Source organism: Podarcis vaucheri (genome assembly GCF_965113315.1).
Source record: "Podarcis vaucheri genome assembly, chromosome: 11".
Lineage (NCBI taxonomy): Eukaryota > Metazoa > Chordata > Lepidosauria > Squamata > Lacertidae > Podarcis > Podarcis vaucheri.
The window spans coordinates 3,340,521-3,364,489 of NC_138749.1; the positions used below are offsets into that span (position 1 = coordinate 3,340,521).

Below are 23,969 nucleotides of genomic sequence, written 5' to 3' on the forward strand. Positions count from 1 at the left end.
GGACTGTTTTGAAGGACCCAAAGTTTCCTCCTGGAATCCCCGCTTGTGGTCTCATGATGCCACAGCTCTGATCTAATTTACTGCATTCACTACCAGAATATTAACATAAAAAGTTAATAAATGGAAAGAACGTCTTTCATTCTGCAGCAAAAAGAGCACAGCTAGCCAAAGGCAGGAGCGGGAGATCAATACAAGGACGCTGAGGAATAAAGCAAAGGATCTTTCAAAAGTCTCGCTTTCTGCATTGGGGGAAAGGGTTTCTCAGTATATTTCCTATTTTCCTACAGCTGCAGCTAGCGATGGAGGATATATTTGGTTCGAGGTTTAATGTGAACCTACTTAATTTGCAACACACAAACTGAAACATGGCACTTCTCGGAGTTTTCCGAACCAAAAGATACACGTGAAAAGGCATTTGTAAGTGGAAAGTTTGTACATATTTGTGCTATGCTCTTCCACTGCGCTATGGCCCTTTCCTTTAAAAATGAGCTAAGATTCTAGTCCTCATTGTTCTAAATACAGGTCTGATTCCAACAGGAACATGGGGAGGAAGCCATCTTGCTCAGTATTGTCTACACTGGCCGGCAGCAGGGGTTTCAGTCAGGGTGAACTTCCCAGCCCTGCCACCAGGGACCTTCTGCAGCAAAGCAGGTGCTCTCTACCGCTGAGCGATGGCCCTAAGGACCAGACTGGATGGGCCCCTGGCATACACATTGTGTATTCAGTGGTCTCTGTTTGCCTGAGCTTGAGTCTGGAGCTCCTCTGTTCTGATTCGATACAGGATGTCCAATCACAGAACATTTCAGAATTTTGGCCTCTGCCATTGGCCCTTGAAGTCGTGAATAGTGATTCGCAGCTTGGAAGTTTAGATGACCAATCATGTTGGGAGTGGGAGTGGCCCAGGCTTTCAGAAATGTATATAAGCAGTTGCTTTGCCCTTGTTTTCCCAGTTATGTACAGTCATACCTCGGGTTGAAGTAGCTTCGGAATAAGTATTTTCGGGTTGCGCGCTGCGGCGACCCGGAAGTAACGGAGTGCGTTACTTCCGGGTTTCACCGCTCATGCATGTGCAGACGGTCAAAATGACGTCATGCGCAGAAGCGGCGAATCGCGACCTGCGCAGGAGCAGACACGCGGACGCAGGTTGCGTTCGCTTCTGGATGCGAACGGGGCTCCGGAATGGATCCCGTTTGCATCCAGAGGTACCACTGTAGTTCAGTAAAGGTTCTTGCTGTTATCACTGTGTCTTGCCTCGTGGGAACTCACATGTGATGGCCTGGGAATCGGATTCAGAGGCTGAACCGGAGGAATCCCAGCCTGCACAGGAGTCCCCGCCTCCAGGGCCATCTGAGCCAGGGCAGGGCCTTGAATCTGAAGGGCCCGCACTTGTGCCGGATCCTCAGGAGCAGACACCAGATGAATCCACTCTGGCTCTGGAGGTGATTGAGGACCCATTGCCTGCAGGTCCTCCTTTCCCAGCCCCGGCAGGGGAAGGTGAGGCTGCCTCTGGGTCCAGTAACCCTCCAGCCTCTCCTGAGCTGCAGAGGCTCAGGGCAGAGAGGCGGAGGGAACTAAGTTCTCTCAGGAGGAGTGCTCGCCTCCAGGCCAGGAGAGGCGAGTCACCTGTGGGCCGGGACCGCCCTAGGCCCCAGAGGAGATAAAGGCCAGTCAGCCCAGTCCCAGGTTGCGGGAGCAACATCGCTGGAAACCTGTTTCTGCCAGCACCCAGACCTGTTCTTCCGGAGTTCCCGACCACGCCCGGCTTCTTGCTTTGGACCCCGCTTCCTCCTTGGTGGACAGTCTCCAGACCCTCGACCCAGGACCGGACTCTGACCACGCCTCACGGTAACCTCCCCCCGGGACCAGCACACCACGCTTCAATACGGGCAGCTTCGTAAGTTCTCGTGCAAACGCCACAGGCTTTCTAAGTGTGAAAAGAGGATCCGCAGCAAAAGGGAACGTCCTAATCTGGGAGTCCAGGGGCCTCCCCTTCGCCTTTGTGGACTGAAGTGGCTGTTCTGGCTCCCCTCCAGTTCCCAGCAGCGACCTCACCAGCAACAGCTTGAGTTCTTTAGTATTCTCTGTCCCTATTCAGGAATCGCAACTTGTAAAGAACGGAGCCCAGCAGCTCTGTTGCTTCTCCCTTCCCACTCCCCACATTGCTGCTGCATTTATTGCGCTATAGATTTTTATATCCCTTTAGGGCACTACTTGCCACCCAGGCAGGAAGGTGGTCTTCCCAAAACCCGCCATCACCCTGCCTGAAGAAGAAGAAGAACTCTGCGCTTCTCAAAAGCTTCCCTTCTCTTCCATCAGCAGGAGCTAGCTGAGAAGCAGGCCAGTGCTTTTTGCAATTTTTCCTGGGAAAGCCAGGATGTGATTTTCCTCGGACATGGGCTTTCTCACAGCACTTCCCCTGGGATCACCACCCTGCTGCTATCTTGGGTGCTAAAGGGTGCTGGCCGGGAGAGACAGAACTTGCTGCCTTAAATTGTATCTTCGTCTTTTGTCGCATCCTGTTCCTCCCTTTGGATGAAAGGCAGGCAAAGCAACTTCGCAGTTCACTTTGCCCTTTGCAAAGGCTCTTCTCCCCATCTATAACCCCCCTCAATTTCTTTCTCCAGAGAGACAATGAAGCTTTTCAAGCTGAGCTGGAGTTGGACTTTTTTCCTTCCTTGGCTGCAGGGTAAGTTTGCTTTTGCTGCTCCCTCTTTGCACCCCCTTTTTCTCCTTGTCCGTAAGATTATTATTTTTACATACAAATACTTCCCCTGCATGGACAGTGTTTCAGTTCGCCTTCGCTGGCTGATTTGTGTTTGTTTTGATTGTGAAACGGATTCTCCTGGCAACGAGAGGTGGTTTTTTTAATGTACCCTTCTCTCTGTGTGTGCAGCTAGGTGACCATTGAAGGCTATTTGAAAAGGAGCGACGAAACTGTTCCAGGAATTCTGGGACCTACAAATGTTGTTAGGCAAGTCATGAATATGCAAACCGCACATCCTAATTTTTTGAGATCCTGCGCAACAAAATCAATAGGAGGTTGCAGTTGGAACAGGGAGCGGTCACCTAAAATCTGTGTGAGTTCAGCCTCCATGAAACACTGGGTGGCCTTAGGGAAATCAGGAGCTCTCATAGCTGTCAACTTTTTCCCTTTTCTTGCGAGGAATCCTATTCGGAATAAGGGAATTTCCCCTTAAAAAAGGGAAACGTTGGCAGCTATGAGCCTACCTCAAAAGAAAGTTGTGAGGACAAAATGGGATCTCCCACTGTGTTCAGTCTCAAGGACTTTGCAGGAAGTTGATAAAATAATAAATAAGCACTCATATTTCGGGTTGTCTCCAACGCATATTTTAGCTCTACTAATTTGGAAGGGGGAATCTGGGATATTTAACTGTTTTAAGCATTGCACAAATGTTGGGTGCTTTCTGGGTGGCAAGGAGAGAGCTGGCTTATTCTTAGTGTTAGCTTCAATCCTGCACAGTAGTCCGCGATGCAGTCCGTCCTCCAGATGTTTTGAACTACAAGGTGCTGGAAAAAGTTGTCATCCAAAACATCTGGAGCATACCAAGGTTGGCGTAATATGTAGCAGAATCTGCAATGGATGTTTCTGGAGTATCCTCCCTCTTTTTCTGCAATTTATGTATTTATTTATTTTGTTCTGTTCAATCATCATTCAAAAATTAATTTAAGAACCTACAAAACACACTCATAAACAAATATACCATATATATGGTATATTTATAAACAAATATACCACATATATGGTATATTTATAAACAAATATACCACATATATGGTATATTTATAAACAAATATACTATATATATATATATATATATATGCTTTCGTAGATTTTCACGGGTACAGGAATGCAGGTTTTGGTGTCTTCGGGTGTCTTCCCGTGTAAGAGTCGGGGTGTCTGTGCGACGTTTCGACGAGGTCTCACTCGTCATCTTCAGGCTGGTGCTTTCGGCTTCTTGTTACTGGAACTAGAACAAGAAGCCGAAAGCACCAGCCTGAAGATGACGAGTGAGACCTCGTCGAAACGTCGCACAGACACCCCGACTCTTACACGGGAAGACACCCGAAGACACCAAAACCTGCATTCCTGTACCCGTGAAAATCTACGAAAGCAAATATCTCACCTCTACGGGGAGGAAACCTAGTTCCAGTAACAAGAAGCCGAAAGCACCAGCCTGAAGATGACGAGTGAGACCTCGTCGAAACGTCGCACAGACACCCCGACTCTTACACGGGAAGACACCCGAAGACACCAAAACCTGCATATATATATATATATATATATATATATATATATATATATATATAGCGTTATCTCTTCATGCTAGATGATGCAGACGTTCATTTTCTTCCAATGTTTCAATAGTATCCCAGCGCTCTCTGTGGTATCTGATCTCAACTTTCCTATCATACGCCTCACTGATGGATCTCATTTCCTTGTGCAATATTTTTTGTGAATGTGTCATCAAGGCAACCAGTTTTATACTAATGCCCCTGCCGCTCCCAAATCTCATCAGTTTGGCCTTACATTTGGTTGCTTTCCCTTGTTTTAGCAAGCACATACTTCAGCAAGGAAATATTAGCAAAATATTAGCCAGCAGTCAGGGCTATCAGGGCTGTCTATCAGCAGCTGTAAATCCCTATGGCCAACCTTCCCAACCCTGGCATCTTCCAGATGTTTTGGACAACAATTCTGCTGCTGGCTGGGGCTGAGGGGAGGTGTATTTCAAACATCTGGAGGGCACAAGCTTGGGGAAGGCTGCTTTAGACATGCTCTCACAGGATGGCGAACAGGAGAGGCTCCTGGCACCAATGTATGGAAACATTTTTAGAAGATGAAATGGGACCACTTTCTCTGCCTGGTCTTCCTCCATTTTCAGTGGGTGGTTGAGACATCATCTCAACAAAAAAAAGCTCCTCTTTTCCTTCTAAATCCAAAAACTGGGAGGAATGCATATCAGGCGCATCAGATTTCCTTTAAGAAAGCAATCCTTTAATCTATTGTGTGCTGTTCCCCAACCTGGATTCTGTTTATAGTGCAGATCCGTTGTTTTGGCCTTCCCTGGGACCTCCACATAAGGGATTGTTCTTGCAAAGGACAGGAAATTCTGCAGGGCTTGCTGTTTGCTCTGTAGCAAACTTCTCCCCACCCCAGCCCTGCCCCCACTGGGTGCCCCCCTGGAGGTAGCGGGCAGGGTGCCAAATAATTTGTTGTCACTGTTTAGTCGTGTCCGACTCTTTGTGGCCCCGTGGACCAGAGCATGCCAGGCCCTCCTGTCTTCCACTGCCTCCTGCAGTTTGGTCAAACTCATGCTGGTAGCTTCGAGAACACTGTCCAACCATCTCGTCCTCTGTCGTCCCCTTCTCCTTGTGCCCTCCATCTTTCCCAACATCAGGGTCTTTTCCAGGGAGTCTTCTCTTCTCATGAGATGGACAAAGTCTTGGAGCCTCAGCTTCAGGATCTGTCCTTCCAGTGAGCACTCAGGGCTGATTTCCTTCAGAATGGAGAGGTTTGATCTTCTTGCAGTCCATGGGACTCTCAAGAGTCTCCTCCAGCACCAGAATTCAAAAGCATCCATTCTTCGGCGATCAGCCTTCTTTATGGTCCAGCTCTCACTTCCATACATCACTACTGGGAAAACCATAGCTTTAACTATACGGACCTTTGTCAGCAAGGTGATGCCTCTGCTTTCTAAGATGCTGTGCTAAATAATATACCCGTCCAACTGTTGCAATATGCCTACAGGGTTTCTCAAACTTGGGTCCCTAGCTGTTGGATTACAACTCCCATCATCCCTAGCTAGCAGGGGAAGTTGGGAGTTGTAGTCCAACAACAGCTGGGGGGAAGATGACCCAAGTTTGAGAAACACCATAGGCTTTCCCAACCTGCTGCCCTCTGGGTGCTTTGGAGTACAACTCCCATCAGCCCCAACAAACACGGCTGTGCTGATAGGAGTTGTAGTCCAATACATATAGCAGACTCGCATGGCAGGGGGTTGGACTAGATGACCACTGGGGAACCCCTTCCGATCCTCCGATTCTGTGGCAATGCGTATAAATGCAATGCAGTTGCTACGAACGGGCTCCCTCGGGGCTCTCGCTTCACTGGAGGTTTTTAAACAGTGGTTGGGTGGCCATCTGTCATGATGCGTTACAGAGGGTTCGGATGAATGACCTTTAGGAGTCCCTTCCAACTCAATGATTCTATGATTTTACATGCTGTCCTGACTCATTTGGAGAAACAAGGGAACTATGTGAGACTGTTATTTGTAGACTTTAGTTCAGCATTTAATACTATTATTCCGCATAGATTGGTGCCCAAACTATTAGACCTGGGACTTCCACCGTGTTTGTGCAGGTGGGTATTAGATTTTCTATCAAACCATTCCCAATGGGTCAGGATGGGTTCCCACGTCTCTGCGGATCTCATCATGAATAGGGGGACGCCGCAGGGGTGCGTGTTGCGCCCGCTTTTATATACGCTCTATACAGCTGACTGTACCCCCAAATACCCCAGTAATAAGATCATTAAGTTTGCAGGTGATACAACGGTGGTTGGTTTAATCACAGCTGGAGATGGGGAGGAGGCCTATAGGAAGGAAGCTGAGCAGTTGGGGGAGTGGTGCAGGAAAAACAACTTACTCCTTAACTTAAAGAAAACAAAAGAGATTATTGTGGACTTTAGGAAATGTAAATTGAATATTCAGCCACTCATTATTGAGGGGAAGTGTGTGGAACAGGTCTCGGTGTTTCAGTTTCTGGGGATGGAGTTGAGAGAGGACCTAACCTGGGGAGAAAACAGTAAAGACCTGATGAAGAGAGCACAGCAGAGGTTATATTTTCTGAGAATCCTCCGGAAAAACTATCTCTCAAAGGACCTGTTGATGGCATTTTACCATTATACTGTTGAGAGTGTATTAATTTATGGTCTGTGTGTGTGGTTTGGGAGCTGTACGGTCAGGGAAAAAACAATGCTGTCCAGGGTTGTAAAGACTACGGAGAGAATAATTGGGTGCACTCTTCCCACCTTGGATCAAATCTACAGTTCCAGGTGTCAGAAGAAAGCTGCAGAGATAGCGCAGGATAGTGCGCACCCCAGAAATTATCTCTTTCAGCTCCTGCCTTCTGGAAGAAGGTACAGGGTTATAAAGACTAGGACTAGCCACCTGAGAAACAGTTTTTATCCAAATACAATTTTGGTTTTAAACGCAGTGTAAGATAGTCTTTCGACATGGATGGCGCTGTGGGTTAAACCACAGAGCCTAGGGCTTGCCGATCAGAAGGTCGGCAGTTCGAATCCCCGCGACGAGGTGAACTCCCATTGCTCGGTCCCTGCTCCTGCCAACCTAGCAGTTTGAAAGCACGCCAAAGTGCAAGTAGATAAATAGGTACCGCTCCGGCGGGAAGGTAAACGGCGTTTCCGTGCGCTGCTCTGGTTTGCCAGAAGCGGCTTTGTCGTGCTGGCCACATGATCCAGAAGCTGTACGCCAGCTCCCTCGGCCAATAAAGCGAGATGAGCTCCGTAACCCCAGAGTCGGTCACGACTGGACCTAATGGTCAGGGGTCCCTTTACCCTTTACCTCTTTATGTGAGTATATTGTATTCAATTGTGGGGTATCAGAGTTTTTAGGGGGCTAACTAGGCTTGGATAGCCGGCTTGTGGGGTTTTGAATGACTGATGTAGATTTTTTCAATTTCAATGTTCTGTATGGGACAATGACAATAAAGATTATCGTATCATATCGTATCGTATCGTATCGTATCGTATTCTTCCCCAGTGCCGGGAGGCGATGGCTTCCTCATCAGGAACGCCCGTTTGCAAAAGTGCATCCACGCTTCGTCCCACGAAGTCGGAAGGGTTGGTCTGGCCGACTGCAAGCCCCAGTCTGCGCAATATCACTGGACCTGGGATGCTGCGACCCGGGCCATTGTCCACTGGAAGACCGGGCTGTGCCTGACGGTCCCCGAGGCGCAGGCATTTGCACCCGCTCAGCTGGAGTCCTGCGGAGGAGACAGGGCACGCCAAGCCTGGGTGTGCAGCAGGAAAGGCCACCTCACTTTGCAAGGCCTGGGGCTTCACCTCAGCACCAAGCAGGAGGGACACAAGGCCTTCTTGGCCCGAGAGAAGGACAAGTTCAGCAGGTGGAAGACGGCGACGGAGGAGATCGTCTGCGCTGCAGACCTGGCAGCAGCCCCTGTGCTCAGCGTCCCAGTGGAGGAATTTGTAGACCCCCATGTGTGGGTCCCTGAAGGTAAGGCAAAAAGGATTCGCTTGCAGAAAACCGCTCCCATCCGTAACCAGGAGCTCTCTTTCCCCCTCGCCACTGAATGTGGTTATTGCACTTAGAACCGGCGCTGCTGCAGCTAGCTAAACCCAGCAATGCATGAGGTAGGAAGCTGCATCGTGAGGAATGATAGTAGTAATAATAATAATAATAATAATAATAATAATAATAATAATAATAATAATAATAATTTATTTATACTCCACCCATCTGGCTGGGTTTCCCCAGCCACTCTGGGCAGCTTCCAGCAGAATATTAAAATACAATGGTTCATCAAATGTTAAAAGCTTTCCTAACAGGGCTGCCTTCAGATGCCTTCTAAAAGTCCGTTTGTTGTTTATTTTCTTCACATCTGAGGGGAGGGGGTTCCACAGGGCAGGCGCCACTACCGAGAAGGCCCTCTGCCTGGTTCCCTGTAACTTCGCTTCTTGCAATGAGGGAACTGCCAGAAGGCCCGTGGAGCTGGACCTCAGTGTCCAGGCAGAATGATGGGGGTGGAGACGCTCCTTCAGGTATACAGGACTGAGGGCGTTTAGGGCTTTAAAGGTCAACACCAACACTTTGAATTGTGCTCGGAAACGTACTGGGAGCCAGTGTAGGTCTTTCAAGACTGGTGTTATGTGGTCTCGGCAGCCTCTCCCAGTCACCAGTCTAGCCGCCGCATTCTGGATTAGTTGTAGTTTCTGGGTCACCTTCAAAGGTAGCCCCACGTAGAGCACATTGCAGTAGTCTAAGCGGGAGATAACCAGAGCATGCACCACTCTGGCGAGACAGTCCGCAGGCAGATAGGGTCTCAGCCTACGTACCAGATGAAACTGGTAAACAGCTGCCCTGGACACGGATTTAACCTGTGCCTCCATGGACAGCTGTGAGTCCAAAATGACTCCCAGGCTGCGCACCTGGTCCTTCAGGGGCACAGTTACCCCATTCAGCACCAGGGAGTCCTCCACACCCACCCGCCTCCTGTCCCCCAAGAACATAGATTGCCCTCATATCCCTCTCTCTCCCCCCCCTCCAGATAAAACTACTGCGTTGTCAGAGATCAATACCTCCTTTATAGACACCAGACCCACATCTCCAGCCATCGTTGATGAACCTAATATCACCAGCAATCTTCCGAAGAACGAAGATGTCATCCTGGAAGCAGATGACGGTGAGTACGACAAGCAGGGTGGGGACTTCAGCCTGAAGCACAAAGGGCCATAGGATTGCAGAGTTGGGAGGGAACCTGAGGGTCATCTAGTCTAACCCCCTGCAATGCAGGAATATGCAGCTATCAAACCTGCAGTCTTGGCATCAGCACCATGCTCTAGTCAGCTGAGCTACCCATGCAGGATAAAGCAAATGGTCCCAAGCAAGCCAGAGCTTCCCGTTTCCAGCAGGGCTCAGGGGACTATCCTCCAGGGCTTGCCGGAAACATCTCTCCTCAGCAACTGGTATTCGGAGGTAGACTACCTCTGAACTTGGAGGTTCTATTTAGCCACCACAGTTAATAGCCAGGGATAGACGCGTGCTCTTCTATGAGTTTGTGTAATCCTCTTTCAAAGCCATGCAAGCCAGTGGCCAGCACATCTGTTTCTGAATTAAGCATTAATTCTGGGCGCCTTCCAACAGAAAATAAAACAGTGCAGCAGAACACCACACATTAAAAGCTTCCTGAAACAGGGCTGCCTTCAGATGTCTATCGAATATTCATCTCCTTGACATCTGACAGGAGGGCAATCCACAGGGAGGGTGCCACCACCGAGAAGGCCCTCTGGCTGGTTCTCTGTAACGTCACTGCTTGCAGTGAGGGAACCGCCAGAAGGGCCTCGGAGCCAGACCTCAGTCTCCGGACTAAATGCTGGGAGTAGAGATGCTCCTTCAGGTACACAGCACAAAATTTGGCAGAAAAAGAGATATTAAGCTGTCCTCCTTGCTTGGATTTAACTTGTGCAATTTCAACCAGCTTGCCTTCACACATGTATGGTTGGAATTGTGCAAGCTGCATGCATGTAAGGTGCTATTGTATTGTAAGTATCGCCCTGCTTGTGAAAAACCTAGTTCACCAGGATGTAGGGTTCTGTCGGCTGCCGTAGACTATCATGTTTTTTAACAGGGGCGTCCTCCAACACGTAGGGACGTGGGTGGCGCTGTGGGTTAAACCACAGAGCCTAGGGCTTGCCGATCAGACGGTTGGCAGTTTGAATCCCCGCGACGGGGTGAGCTCCCATTGCTCAGTCCCTGCTCCTGCCAACCTAGCAGTTCAAAAGCACATCAAAGTGCAAGTAGATAAATAGGTACCGCTCAGGCGGGAAGGTAAACGGTGTTTCCGTGCGCTGCTCTGGTTCACCAGAAGCGGCTTAGTCATGCTGGCCACATGACCCGGAAGCTGTACGCCGGCTCCCTCGGCCAATAAAGCGAGATGAGCGCCGCAACCCCAGAGTCGGCCACGACTAGACTTAATGGTCAGGGGTCCCTTTACCTTTACCTCCAACACGTCAATAGTGCATTTGTGGTGGATTTACAGGTATACTGGACCTTCCACACATAATTTCGCTCTCTCCATTACTCTGCAATCTTCTTCTGAGTTACTGCATTATTGCCATTTGCAGGCAATAGGGATGGAAGACTTGCCCTTTGCATTTCTCTCCATTTCTTATCTTTCCAATTTTAATTTCAGTTCTCCCCATTTCTGGAGCAAACTGCGATTTTAAAAACCCTTGTGAAAATTCACCAGCATTTTAGTGCAAAGTTCTCCAAGCAAACACATTTTTGTACGCAGTTCTGAGTGACGTACATATTTCTGCAAGCGATTTCCCCTAACAGAATGTATTTCTGTAGGTTATTTTCACTGCAGGGCCGATTAAAGTTGCGCCTCCATCAGATCGACTATTATAGGAGCAGGAGTCCTGGCCACCCTAGTGTGATTTCTTGCCCTCCTCCTCACAGTATCTGCCTGGGCTCCCCGGGCTTGTTCTTGCTGAAATAGCCAATCTACACCCCGTGAATTGCATGTGGCATCTCACAGGAGAGAACACTCCTCCATACAAAACAACAAAACAAAAATCCCTGCACACAGAGGAATAGCATGCCAGGGACACTTTTCCCTGACACGCTGTTTTTCTATGTGCAGGGATATTTTTATTTTTTTATGGAGGAGGGCATGCCTTTGGCAGCACCCTGAAGAAGCCAGGTCCGCAGCCCACCCAGAGGTTGACCTCTGCAGTGACAACAAATCCTGAGTGTAGCTGGCCTGGAAACAAAGGTGCAGAGGCGAGCGAAGATCGCGAGATTTTCTCTTCTTGCTCCAAATCCTTTAGTTTCACTCTCCCTCTTTCTCTCCTTGCCAGAAAGGCACATGCCTCATAAGAAACATCACAGGAAGGGTGCAGCTCCCCGATTTACAGGTATGATGGATAGCAAGTGGAAAATGGAATATTCACTGTAGTTACTAGTCTTTTGAAACAATAAATAAATAAAAGCCCGTATTAAATTCACAAACACAAAATGTGGTATTAGCCACTGGCCTGGATGGCGCTAGGATTAACTGAACTCAATAGGGAGCTTAGTAGAGCCTCCCTGGGCAGAGGCATTGTACCCTGAAATACAATGTGAGTTCAGTGGCAAGAGCCACATGCCCTCATAGCTGAATTCCCGGGGTCTGTATTTCAGTGGTGGGTGGGGTCTCCATTACACACACATTCAGATACACCCATTCTCCTCTGTAATGCACATCCATTCATTGACTCTTTGCTCCCGCCTCCCCATATCCCAGCAATCCAGCTTGCAGGGAAAACCGTCTGGGAGCCCTTCTACACAACCCCTGCTGCAATTTCACAGAATCATAGAATTGTTGGAAGGATCCCCTGCGGTCATCTAGTCCAACCCCCTGCAATGCAGGAATCGCAGCTAAAGATGGCTAATCCAACCTCTTTTTAAGAACCTCCAGCGAAGGAGAGGCAGGCCGTTTCCCCAAAGATTCCCCACCCACCCACGTGTACGAGGAAGCCGCCTTAAGATGGTAATACAGGAGATGTAGGCAGAGCACAGGAATGATGTAATTAAACATACAGGGTGCAATGCACTTTCAGGGACCAACTGGAAGACGGTCATACTTGTCCTGAGTCCGCTGGCCTTTATCCTGGGAGTGACAATCCTCATTCTCAATATCCGGTACAACAGGTAAGAGGACCATTCATCCCACAGTGTTGCTGTCTCGCCAGCAAAGTCTCTGTTTTGCTCCGCTTTCTCTCCTCTGCATCACAAAGGCCCTGGCTTCCGATTCTGCCTCCTCTGCTGTAAGTTCCCTCCCTTCTTCCGGGGCCTCAGGCTACAATGTGGGAGCAAATAATGCTGACCCCCACCCCCCATGGCTGTTGCACAAATTGCAAGAGGATATTATCTGTTGTGTGCTTGAGCTCTCCAAAGCACCATAGGAATACCAAGCCAGAACGCCTTATTCTAGGTGCGCCCGCTTGACCACTTTGATGTGCGGAACTGGCACTATTACACGTGCCACATATTACCTGTTCCGCATTTGTAAGAAAAACGATCGCTTACTGTTGGACTTTGGAACTCCTTGCCTCTTGATATCAGGCAGACGCCTTCACTGCACTCTTTCCGGCACCGGGTAAAAACATGGTTTAGACTAAACTACCCAGAAAGTTTTAATGCTTTTAGTCTACAGGTAACTCACATCTTTCACCTATTTTAGTTGCATGATTGCAGTTTTGCGCAGGTGGGGGGAACAAATAAATAAATGGAGAGTGGAGGAAACCCACTCTCGTTATTTGTTTCACCCCAGAGCCCTCACGCTGCCTCCCAAAGTCTTGCACGGGGGCCAGTTCCAAGGGTTCCTTACTCTACACATTTTTGCATATACATTTGGACCCCCTAAACTGAACCCTTGTGTAAGATGCAAGTTAACACTATTGTTCTTTTAACAATTTCACAATCTTAAATTGTTATTAATTCTTCTTGATAATTTTCTTTCTTTTTTTGCAAACTACTGTGAGGGCTTTTCTTTTAAAAACAGCCGAGCGGTGTATGCATTTCATAAAACAGAATAAAATTTAAATTATGCTGTGACCAAAACCACCAGGTTGCAAAGAGCTGAGAGTTTGGTGGCAACTGCAGGGGGGATACTTCTCTACTGGCATTTCGTAAGAGTTTTAAGAGGAGCTCTCATTTTTTAGTAAGTACTTGCCTTGAAAATAACCAAGCCTGCTGCCCTGATGATCAGGATTGGGGAAACCCAGTCAGATGGGCGGGGTACAAATAATTAATTATTATCTTTCAAATGGATCAAAACTGATTCATCAGTTCAACTTCGTGGCTGCCTTAAATTGGCCCCACAGAATATTCAAGGCGCCACTTGCCATGTTCACTTGCCTAATAGGCCTCACAGGTACTGTGCAAATACCATTCTGGGTCTCTCAGTAATTTCAAAGCATAATCTGCTGCTGCTTCCTGATTTAGGAAGAAGCGGAAGCAGAAGCTGTCTCCTCTGAAGACCTGCCACGTGGTTCACGAGGAGCGGCCACCCTTACCTAGGGCACCTAGCCCCAGCCCCAAGGGGCAGATCATCCCAGCGTCCCCTACTCCTTCGCTGAAGCATGGCGAAATCTTGATCGAATGGAAAGATGGGACCGTCACACCGCTCTTCGACAACATGAACTATCAAATATGCTGAACATGACGGGCGCCGACTCAAAGCAAGCGTTTCTGGCAGGGCTTGTTTGACCGAGATCCATGCAGCCTCTTTCATTAGACTAACAGTCCCGATAAGAAAGCAGGTCACCTTGAGATAATTTTCTTAATAATCACATCTGCACTGCACAGCTACGCACAGAGCTTTGCTTTGTCTCAAAAAGTACAACTGGGTTGCCTGCATTAAGAAACGGCTGAGGGGCTAGGCTAGATTGCTGCTCTGAGATGGTACAGTCCTCGCACAGGGGATGTATTTGCATGAAATCTAATTCTGGATCAGGCAAGGTTAGTTATCAAGCATATCTGCCACACCCATGCGGGTGGCAGGTAGGTCAAGATGGCATCTTCCCATCTCACACCACTGTGGTACAGTCCTCCCATTAGAACCAGTCAACCTCAGAAATGCAAGTATGAAATCAGCCTCTGAAAGGACCACCTTGATGGAGATTGTTTGTGTCACAGTTCAGGTCCTCCTTACTGTATGACTGCAAAGGGCTTTTTCCAGTCCACACAGGGTGTAGCGAGCCTGAGACAACACCAGAGAAAAGGGTTGGGATACCTGTGCCCATGTTGGACCTAAAAGAGGACAGCAGCAACAAACAAGAACCAGCTTTTTGTGCAAGGTCACCTTGGGGCAATCTTTACTCACCCCAAGGTTTGCAAGCAGTGAAGGAGCATTAGAATGCAGCTGTATATAGAACTTTGCATTCGGCTAACACAGCCCTTTCTGGGAGGATAACAAATACGGTCTCCTTGGCTAAGGCTTAGCTTCTAATAAGGACGTACCAGGCATTACCGAATGATGCAGGGATGTTAGTTCCTTGTCTGGAAGGTTTTCACTCTCCAGGTCTTCTCTAACCCTGATGCTTAGAGCCACACATCCCATTATCACTCACTATTGGTCATGGCTGCTGGGAGATAGTGCCCAAAACCTATGGGAGGGCACCACGTTGAAGAAGGCTGCTCAAGAAAATAGAGGTTTGAGGGAAAGCTGAGTGATGAGTAGCCCCTTGGGCAAGAGGATGCACAAGGGAGAGGGAGCTGTTCTTAAGGACTCTGTAGCTTGCTTTACTCATGTCTGGTTTTCAAAGGCAAGCTGTGGCTCCCGGAAGCAGTGTGCGGTATTAAAACCATAGTGATACAATGACATCCTTAAAAAAGAAGAGGCAACTGAATTCTTCTACTGTGCAGGGCATGCATTCCTAGTCACTCTCTGCATATATTAACTGGAGCATGCTGCTGCTCCCAGCTTCATTGTTCTGGATGTCACTAACTCCAGCCCGGTACCCTCTGCCTTCACTCAAGCAGCTTGTTTTAAACCAGGTTCAAAATAAAGGACTAAATCTGAATGGGGATTATTTATTTATTTTTTAACAAAAAGCGCACATCCACACACAGAGAATTGATCATGAGACATGCTAGTTTTGTGCGATCACTGTACAAGGGATTTCCTGTTCCTGACATGGATTTTCCTCAACTCGCTGTCAACTAAGTGGAGTCCAGTGGCCTACAGGCAAGACCTGACTTGACCTGTGGGATGAATGGATGGACTTCTGCCCAAATTGCAGCACTGCAGTAGCACTGGGGACGGCATTGGTGCAGAGAGGACATCTGTGCCACACACAGGAACGTTAGCAAGCTCTTGAGCTTCTGTGCTTTGTCAGAAGGGGTGTGTGTGTAGCAGCGCAATCATGTCGACACGTATTTTATTATTTTTATATCCCGCCTTCTTCCCTCAAAGGAGCTCAAGGTGACGTACGTGGTTCTCTCCTTTCCCATTTTATCCTCACCACATCCCTGTGGGGTAGGTTAGGCTGAGACGCAGCGAGTGGCCCAACGTCACACCCAGCAAGATTTAAGACTGAGTGATGATTTGAACCCTGGCCCTAGCCGGAAACTCCAGCCACGATACCAGTCCTGGCTCAAAGGCAACAATGAAAACCCACAAAGGCGTTAAGACAAGGATTTTGGGGTCAGGAAAATGGCTAGGTTTGCCTACGTGGAAACTCTCTATCTCACATATGGGCAAACTGCTTGTGGCCCTTGCAGGACTTCAGCCTGCGAGGGTGGGTTTCTCATATGTGACTAATTTGTCCCTGCTGCTGCTGCTACAAGTTTATACAAATGCATAAGACACTGCCTTGCTGGATCAGACCAGAGGTCCATCTAGACCAGCATTCTGTTTCCAACAACGACACACAAATGCCTCTAGGAAGCTCACAAGCAGTCACAATGTTGACAAGTGTGTCTCTCTCTCTCTATTTGCTGCCTGCCTCTGAACCTGCCACTTAGTTAGCATGGCTAGCAGTTCTTGATAAAACTCTCCTCCATGAACATCACTGAGCGCCACAAACTGTAGGTTGCACCCAGACCCTGTTTCGCCAATTGTCAATGCCCAGTATAAAGGCTCAGCATATAACTTATAGAGGCTGTTTTGAATTCTGCTCGCGCTAAACATCCCTCTCTAAAAATTTAGGGGGGATGGAAACATCCATGCTTTAAGTAGCTTGACATAATTAAAGTGCATCTTTTAAGATTTTTGCATTTCCCCCCTAGTATTCTCTGCTTTTATTTTTATGGAATCGTCAGTTAAACTTTCAGCTAAAACAAAACAAAACCCCATTCCTGCATCCCCTGGAGCATTCAGCCTTTGGAGCAGAGAAAGTTGTGTGCTTCCCTAAAGGCGCCTTGCATGTCCTTGAACTCTGCAAGCCTGCAAGCGTCATTGAGGGTCAGCCAGCAAAAGGCCTGGTGCTCCGATGAGAGCTTGACCTCCGTGTTGTTGTCCTTCATTTCAGCCAGCCAGTAGATGACGGTTTTGGCTTTGCCATTCACAGTGTAGTTTAGCTCCTTTTTAAACCCGTCAATTATGGTGAACTGAGTGGAGTCCAGCCCAGCCTCCTCCTGCGTCTCCCGGAGGGCGGTCTGCAAGTCATCTTCCCCAGGATCAACGTGGCCTGACACGAGGAAAGGAAAGCAGAATTTTCAGGAAAGCAAAAACAAGGGGCTCTGCTTTTTATCTTCTCCTGACACTTAGTTCTAGAGTAATTTTTATGTTGTCACAGAAAAAGAAAGTGTTTTTGTGGTTGGCTCCAAACATCACCATGCTTTACTGCAGAGCTGCCTGCATTTAATGTGTCTCCAACATATTTACAGACCACCTTATCCTCAGGGCTTTGGACAGGTAGCAAGTCAGAACCATTCTAAATCAACACTTTCCAGATTTAAATCTGAGCACCAAAGGCCAGTCTAGGAAGCTGCCTTGCGCCAAACCAGACTATCTGCAAATCCAGCTCAATTATTTTCTACCCTGATAGTCAGAAATGGCTCTCCAGGCTCCTTCTCAGCACTTGTTACCTGATGCTTTTTCGAAATGGGAGATTCTGGGGTTGAGGCTAGGATGAACAGGGGCTTTCTGCAGGCCCACTATTTCCTTTTCACACACTTGCTGTCTGCAACTGACACAGCAAAGGCCTAATGGGTCACAAGTACAGTGGTGCCTCGCAAGACGAAATTAATCCGTTCCGCGAGTCTCTTCGTCTAGCGGTTTTTTCGTCTTGCGAAGCAACCCTATTAGCGGCTTAGCGCTATTAGCGGTTTAGCGGCTATTAAAGGCTTAGCGGCTAAAAGGCTATTAGCGGCTTAGAAAAAAGGGGGGAGCGGAAAAAAATCTCAAGACTCGCAAGACATTTTCGTCTTGCGAAGCAAGCCCATAGGGAAATTCGTCCTGCGAAGCAACTCAAAAACGGAAAACCATTTCGTCTAGCGGGTTTTCCGTCTTGCGAGGCATTCGTCTTGCGGGGCACCACTGTAAAGAGACAGCATTTAAGGTGTGTCAGATCTAAGACACTTATTCACTGAAACATTAACTAGCAGCACATAAGCTGTGGCCTTTTAGAAATGGGCGAGATGTGTTTCATATATTTCCTTTTCCTCTTGGTTTTAATGTATTTGCGTGGGATGCCTTGTCTGTTTGTTTGGTTGTAAGTCACTTTGGGTTGCCGTGAGCAAGATAAAGCAGCTAACAAATAGATAGGTCGATGGATTAGATAGATCGATAGATAGTAAGGCAGTGATGGTCAACCTGCAGCCATCCTGGACTCCAACTCCTAAAAGCCCCAGCCAGGATGACTAAGAGTCAGGGAAGATGAGAGTTGTAGTTTGGCAACATCTGAAGCGCTACATATTAGTCACCAGAGTTTAATTTTTGCAATGGTCACTAGTGCAAAAACAGGAGTATCACTGCCATAAAATTAAGGAAAATGCTATACTTAAGTTATTTTGAGGAAAGTGAGTAGGGCTGGGCAATATATCGATATATCCAAAACCAGTCTGAAGTCTGTATCATGATATTGGTTTCATAACTTTTTACCTAGCGATATATCATGAATGTGTGGGATTGTTATGCAAAAATCACAATACTGTATGGGGAAAAACCATAAAGTCAGCCAGTGCCTCTGCACAGCTCTATGCATATTTCAGACACTGTTATATATCAGGGTGTCGTGATGTTTAGCTTGTGATATATCGTGATGTTGAAAACTAAGTATTGCTTGGCCCCAAAAGTGAGTTGAACATGGGGAAAAGCACATCTGGGGAAGGAGGCTATCTTTGCCAACTACACCATTATTTCTAACTCAAAGATCCCATTTTCAGTCAGGTATAAATATAGCCTGTTTTCAAGCTAGCTTTAGCATTCCCTGAGAAAAGTCAGTCTTTGCTTTCACACAGATATATTACGGACAGAAATATAAACACAGCAAGCCACATGGGGTCTAAGAAAAACAAAGGCAACATAAATAATGCCTAGGCCAGAGCTCCTGCCCTGAAATGTCATAAACAGCCAGCCAAGGAGTCTTATCTGTAACACAGCAACTCCAAGAGCAGTTTCCAGGAAGCAACAGTCCAAAGAAGACTCAAGAATCAAGGGGAAAGGACTTCTGAAGTCACAGCAGAACGGCATGTATCACACTATGTCAACATTATTATTATTCACTTGCAAAATACAAGAAAAACATGCACTTGTCTTAAAATACAGATGGATTTAATTCAGCCATAGGCAAACTCGGTCCTCCAGATGTTTGGGGACTACAATTACCATCATCCCTGACCACTGGTCTTGTTAGGTGCGGATCATGGGAGTTGTAGTCCCAAAACATCTGGAGGGCCGAGTTTGCCAATGCCTGATTTAATTCCTTGATCAGTTGACAGCCCTGTTGAGAATCTCTCTGAAGTTGCTAGATACAATAAAAACTTAAGACACACCTTTCGGAGGGGTCCAGTGATGAGACCCATAGGATGTCTGCAGGAGAAGGTACTCAATGTTGTTCCCAGAAGCAGACGATGTCTCACGCAGCTTCCTGAAGATAATCAAGCCACATGCTCTCAATGACATGATTGTCCTGTCCAGAACAAGTACAAATGAGAGGTATTAGTAAGTGCAAACTCGTGGTGGGCCAAAGTAAGATTGGGCGGGACTGGAGAGGCTAGACTTGTGGGTCACAGCGAAACTCCATATCTGACCATGAGCCATGTGAGTTGTAGTCCAAAACACCTGGAGGGCACAAGGTTAGGGAAGTCTGCTTTTGAGTGTTTAGCTGATCATTCTTAAGAATCTTCCTAATTTCACAGGGTTCCTGATTTGGGGGTGGGGACTTCTAAGTTCTTCTGAGAATCCTCCTAAAGAACTTCCTGCTCAAATGCAGAAATGTCCTGATTGGAGCAGGAGGATCTGGCGTACTCAGGGACACTGTGGTTGGCAGTTGTACCCCCACAAGTCCAATATAATTTATTCCACTGGGGTGGAAACCCTTCCAGTGCTTTATGTTTCCATGGAAGATTTTTATTATATTTGGGTATCATAGGTGGTTCACAACATAAAAATACAAAATGAGAACCCAAAATACATTATACAAGAAAAACAAACCAATAACACTCCTCTCACAAACATAGGTCATGGAATGTTAATCAGCCAAAGGCCTGGTTATGGAGAAATGTTTTTGCTTGGAGCCTATATATAATCTTGGGGAGAGCATTCCACAAATGGGGAGCCCCATTCTAGTGTTGCCATCCTCCACCTCTCTTGGGGGAGGCACACAAAGAAGTGCCTCAGATGATGATCACAGGGTCTGGGTCAGTTCATATGGGGAGAGGCGGTCCTCGAGAGACAGTCCTGAACTGTTTTAAGGCTTTGTGTCAAAACCAGCTAATTGGTAGCTAGTGCAGTCGAGCCAGGATCGATGCAAAAAAACCCCCATCTTGTCCCGGTGAACAGCCTGGTTGCCAAAATCTGAATGAACTGAAATTTTCAAACCATCTTCAGAGGCAGCCACACTTTTAACGCGCTGCAGTAATCTAAACTAGAGATTACCGTAGCAAAAATAACAGGCTGTCCCTGTCCATGTAGGGGCACGGCTGTAGGGGCTACTAGCCAAAGCTGATGGAAGGCACTCCTTGCTACTGAGGTCATGAGCCTCAAGCGACAGCAATGGATCCAGAAGCATCCCCAAGCTACATACCCACTACTTCAAGAGCTGGCCATTTCCCATCAATCCAGTCTAGGGAACCACCCACTTACAGTGCCTCAGTCTTATTTGGATTGGGCTTCATTAGTAACAATGAAGAGATGCCAACCGCAAATAAGATGTTAGGCAAGACTGGCAGTCTTAAAGTTGCAATTAATGTTTTTTAGGTGATTATTCCAAACAAGCATGTGAATTAGCATATCATGCACCATTCTCTGGGTACCAGGCTGGCGAAGTACTAATGGAAAGATAGTCTTTTAAAGTCAGTATTTTTATGTATTTTAAGTAGGTCCCCCTCCGTCATTTTGCTGCTTTAAATTGCCTTGGTCGCAATCAAAACATGCTGCTTCCACCTCAAGCTGCATTACAACTATGATGGCAAATCATGATTACTGAACAATTTTAGATCAGAGGGGTAGACGAGCGAGTCTGCTGCAGCCAGAACATCAGTCTTGCGACACCTTGAAGACATTAATAACTTTTAACATGGCATAAACAGCTCACTTAATCAGATCCAGGAAGTGTTATACTGAGTTGAAGGCATTCATATCTACATTGTTGGAAGGGTTGTGTATGTGCAATTACAAAGTAGGGTCAAAAGGAAATGAAAACCAGAGAAGTACAGGGGATGGATTATAATTGCACTATTAACCTTGGACATTCACTGTTAATTTGTTTACTGACTTTTCACTGGTCTGCATTTTCATTTACCTCTGATATCACCAATTACTATTCCCAAGACCAGGGCCAGATTTAGGTTTGATGAGGCCCTAAGCTCCTGAAGGTAATGGGGCCCTTTATATGTCCAGCTGTCCTTTGTCAACAACAAATTGTCCCTGTTTTTTGTGTTGAATATATGCTATCTGGTAATTTATGGACCTAACAGATATCTAAAGCTATTTGCACATAACAAAATATATATTTTATCAAAGTAATTGTTGAACTGAAATACAATTAAGAAGTAGTATATAGGGGGGGGGGGCAAGAGGGTGGGGACCTAGCCATCCGTGGAATTTTTTCATTTTAAACCTTTAAAAGTCCTTTTTTTAAAAAGTGCACTGGAGGCTCAGATTCAGGCCCAGGCTTTGGTGACAAGAACAAAAAAAAGCTCAACTTTGGGGCTCAAAAACTGTTTGGATTTTTACTTCTTGAAATATGGCAACCCTAATGCATACATTGGGACGCGGGTGGCGCTGTGGGCTAAAGCCTCAGCGCCTAGGGCTTGCCGATCGAAAGGTCGGCGGTTCGAACCCCCGCGGCGGGGTGCGCTCCCGCTGCTCGGTCCCAGCGCCTGCCAACCTAGCAGTTCGAAAGCACCCCCGGGGGCAAGTAGATAAATAGGTACCGCTTACCAGCGGGAAGGTAAACGGCGTTCCGTGTGCGGCTCTGGCTCGCCAGAGCAGCGTTGTCACGCTGGCCACGTGACCCGGAAGTGTCTCCGGACAGCGCTGGCCCCCGGCCAATAGATGTGAGATGGGCGCACAAACCCCAGAGTCTGGCAAGATTGGCCCGTTTGGGCAGGGGTACCTTTACCTTTACCTTTAATGCATACATTATGCATCTGATGAAGCATACAGTGGTACCTCTGGTTAAGAGCTTAATTCGTTCCGGAGGTCTGTTCTTAACCTGAAACTGGTCTTAACCTGAAGCACCACTTTAGCTAATGGGGCCTCCCTCTCTTGCCACGCCTCTGCTGCGCGATTTCTGTTCTCATCCTGAAGCAAAGTTCTTAACCCAAGGTACTATTTCTGGGTTAGCGGAGTCTGTAACCTGAAGTGTCTGTAACCTAAAAGCGTCTGTAACCCGAGGTGCCACTGTAATCTACGAAAGCTTATGCCGTAACAACATCTGTTAGTCAAGGTGTTGCATGACTCTTTGGGTGGGATCCTAAGCCTGTGCGCTAGCAGAAGCCAGTGCAAGGTCTCCCACTAGCCCAGATGGGCTTCCCTCCTCCCTCAAATCCACTCTTGAGGGTTGGGAGACCCCCTCAGAAGGTCAGCAGGAGGAAGAGAGGGGAGATCCTGACATCTGGAAAGCAGAAATGTTTCGCTGGTGGAACAATTGCAAAAGCACAACATCAAATTTCACCCTGTTGTTGTTACTGTAGTAAAGATGTTAATGTATTTATTAACCATATAACTGCAATTAAGAGGCCCAATACCAATAATATTGTAATTGTTAGAATTGTTAAGCGATCTTACTGTGATTATTATTGGTATTACTGTAATTAAGATACTGATAATAATATTACTTTGCAGCGTACTCTGTCAGTACAGCATGAGACTCTTAATTGTGGGTTCGAGCCCCACATTGGGCAAAAGATTCTTGCATTGCAGGGAATGACCCTTGTGGTCCCTTCCAACCCTACAATTCTACGATCAACAATATTACCATAATTAAGATATCGATTAACAACATTGCTGTCATTATTAACAATAGCATTGCTATTATTTGAGTATATAACTAAATTGTGCGGAGCAAAAAAAGCAGTCATTAAGATATGAAGCAAATAGTAACTAAGTAAACAAATTATGTACAGCACCAGAATTATTTTGATAATCATAAATAAATAAGAATAAAAATGTACACCCCACCCCAAGACCATTCCATTGTAACTACCCAACCTCCGAAAATTCCAACACCTCTTGCGATGGTTTGACCCCTTTTCGTTTTAACAGTACAAATTCTATGAACACCCTCCATATCTCCTCAAAACCATTTCTCCTGCATATTCCCTATCTTAATAGCACATTAATTAAATAGCTATAATTAATAGCTATATCTCACACCTCTTTATACCATTCTTCCCTTTTATATTCTGCTTGCCCCTTCCTCTTCCTAGCTAGAAATAAATTTGTGAGCAAGTTCTTCATAGGCTGCGAACCTACCACCCCATCGTAAATTGATAATAATGTTACCTCTGGACTTTCGGTCAACTTTAACCCTGTGTTTTCTATTATCTCCTTACAGGATTATTATTAAGATAGTGAGCAAATAACAGACTTTTAGGTGAATAACTGCAATTATTATTATTATTATTATTACTAATGAAACACGAGAATGCAGTGCTGTTGTTGTTATTGAGATATGAAGGAGGAGATCTTGATGAGTCATTGCTATTAATTCACCAGATTGTGAGGAGAATTATTAGGACTGTTTATTCTTAAAAAATCAGGTTATTATTATTTCTTAAGGTATTGAAGGAATATTTTGATTACGTGAAGCAGGAAAAGGAGCAGCTCAGGGGAGCGGGGACAGGCGCGCGGCCTCTTCCAGGCCGGCCTAGCGAGCGCTGACTGGAGCTTCTCCAACTTCCCCAACTGCGACCGCTTCCCTCACCTCGAGGCAGCCCGAATGGGAAGGAAATTTCCCTCACCAGAGCTCGCACTCAAAGGGGCTTCCCCATTGGGCGACAGGCCTGCCAATCTTTCAGTCACCTCCGGCCTCA

At 46.9% G+C, this 23,969-nt stretch overlaps 2 protein-coding genes and 1 long non-coding RNA gene across 6 annotated transcripts; 1 reads left to right on the forward strand and 2 right to left on the reverse strand.

Annotated features, from left to right (window-relative positions):
* The first annotated feature begins 1,542 nt into the window (after positions 1 to 1,542).
* LOC309543008 (uncharacterized protein) lies at positions 1,543 to 15,346 on the forward strand. Of its 3 annotated transcripts, none has more exons than XM_082242177.1 (6): positions 1,543 to 2,686; positions 7,800 to 8,273; positions 9,325 to 9,459; positions 11,639 to 11,695; positions 12,380 to 12,470; positions 13,767 to 15,346. In XM_082242177.1, the coding sequence occupies exons 1-6, from the start codon at positions 2,632 to 2,634 to the stop codon at positions 13,978 to 13,980; spliced, it is 1,026 nt and encodes a 341-aa protein (XP_082098303.1). In that variant the 5' UTR covers positions 1,543 to 2,631; the 3' UTR covers positions 13,981 to 15,346. The 3 variants fall into 3 exon arrangements, with proteins under 3 accessions (XP_082098303.1, XP_082098305.1, XP_082098304.1); XM_082242178.1 differs by lacking the exon at positions 1,543 to 2,686 and adding an exon at positions 2,932 to 2,971; XM_082242179.1 differs by lacking the exon at positions 11,639 to 11,695 and having other exon boundaries at positions 1,555 to 2,686.
* Positions 9,466 to 13,747, reverse strand: LOC309514306. Its single transcript, XR_014211907.1, has 3 exons — positions 12,849 to 13,747; positions 10,777 to 11,744; positions 9,466 to 10,411 (listed from the first exon to the last, which is right to left on the reverse strand). It is a non-coding gene; the product is annotated as an uncharacterized lncRNA (long non-coding RNA).
* On the reverse strand, positions 15,343 to 23,890 carry NUDT2 (nudix hydrolase 2). Of its 2 annotated transcripts, XM_082242326.1 has the most exons (3): positions 23,740 to 23,890; positions 19,263 to 19,399; positions 15,343 to 16,954 (listed from the first exon to the last, which is right to left on the reverse strand). In XM_082242326.1, the coding sequence occupies exons 2-3, from the start codon at positions 19,390 to 19,392 to the stop codon at positions 16,641 to 16,643; spliced, it is 444 nt and encodes a 147-aa protein (XP_082098452.1). In that variant the 5' UTR covers positions 19,393 to 19,399; positions 23,740 to 23,890; the 3' UTR covers positions 15,343 to 16,640. The 2 variants fall into 2 exon arrangements, with proteins under 2 accessions (XP_082098452.1, XP_082098453.1); XM_082242327.1 differs by lacking the exon at positions 23,740 to 23,890.
* Between the last annotated feature and the right edge of the window lie 79 nt (positions 23,891 to 23,969).

Excerpts from the sequence above, each read along its gene's own strand:
- LOC309543008 (XM_082242177.1), top strand. The coding sequence starts at position 2,632 with ATGAAGCTTTTCAAGCTGAGCTGGAGTTGGACTTTTTTCCTTCCTTGG. Across the intron at positions 11,696-12,379 it reads TGCAGCTCCCCGATTTACAG|GGACCAACTGGAAGACGGTC; the intron begins GTATGATGGATA and ends ATGCACTTTCAG. Across the intron at positions 12,471-13,766 it reads CTCAATATCCGGTACAACAG|GAAGAAGCGGAAGCAGAAGC; the intron begins GTAAGAGGACCA and ends TTCCTGATTTAG.
- NUDT2 (XM_082242326.1), bottom strand. The coding sequence starts at position 19,392 with ATGTCATTGAGAGCATGTGGCTTGATTATCTTCAGGAAGCTGCGTGAG. Across the intron at positions 16,955-19,262 it reads TCACTGGACCCCTCCGAAAG|GCCACGTTGATCCTGGGGAA; the intron begins GTGTGTCTTAAG and ends TCCTCGTGTCAG.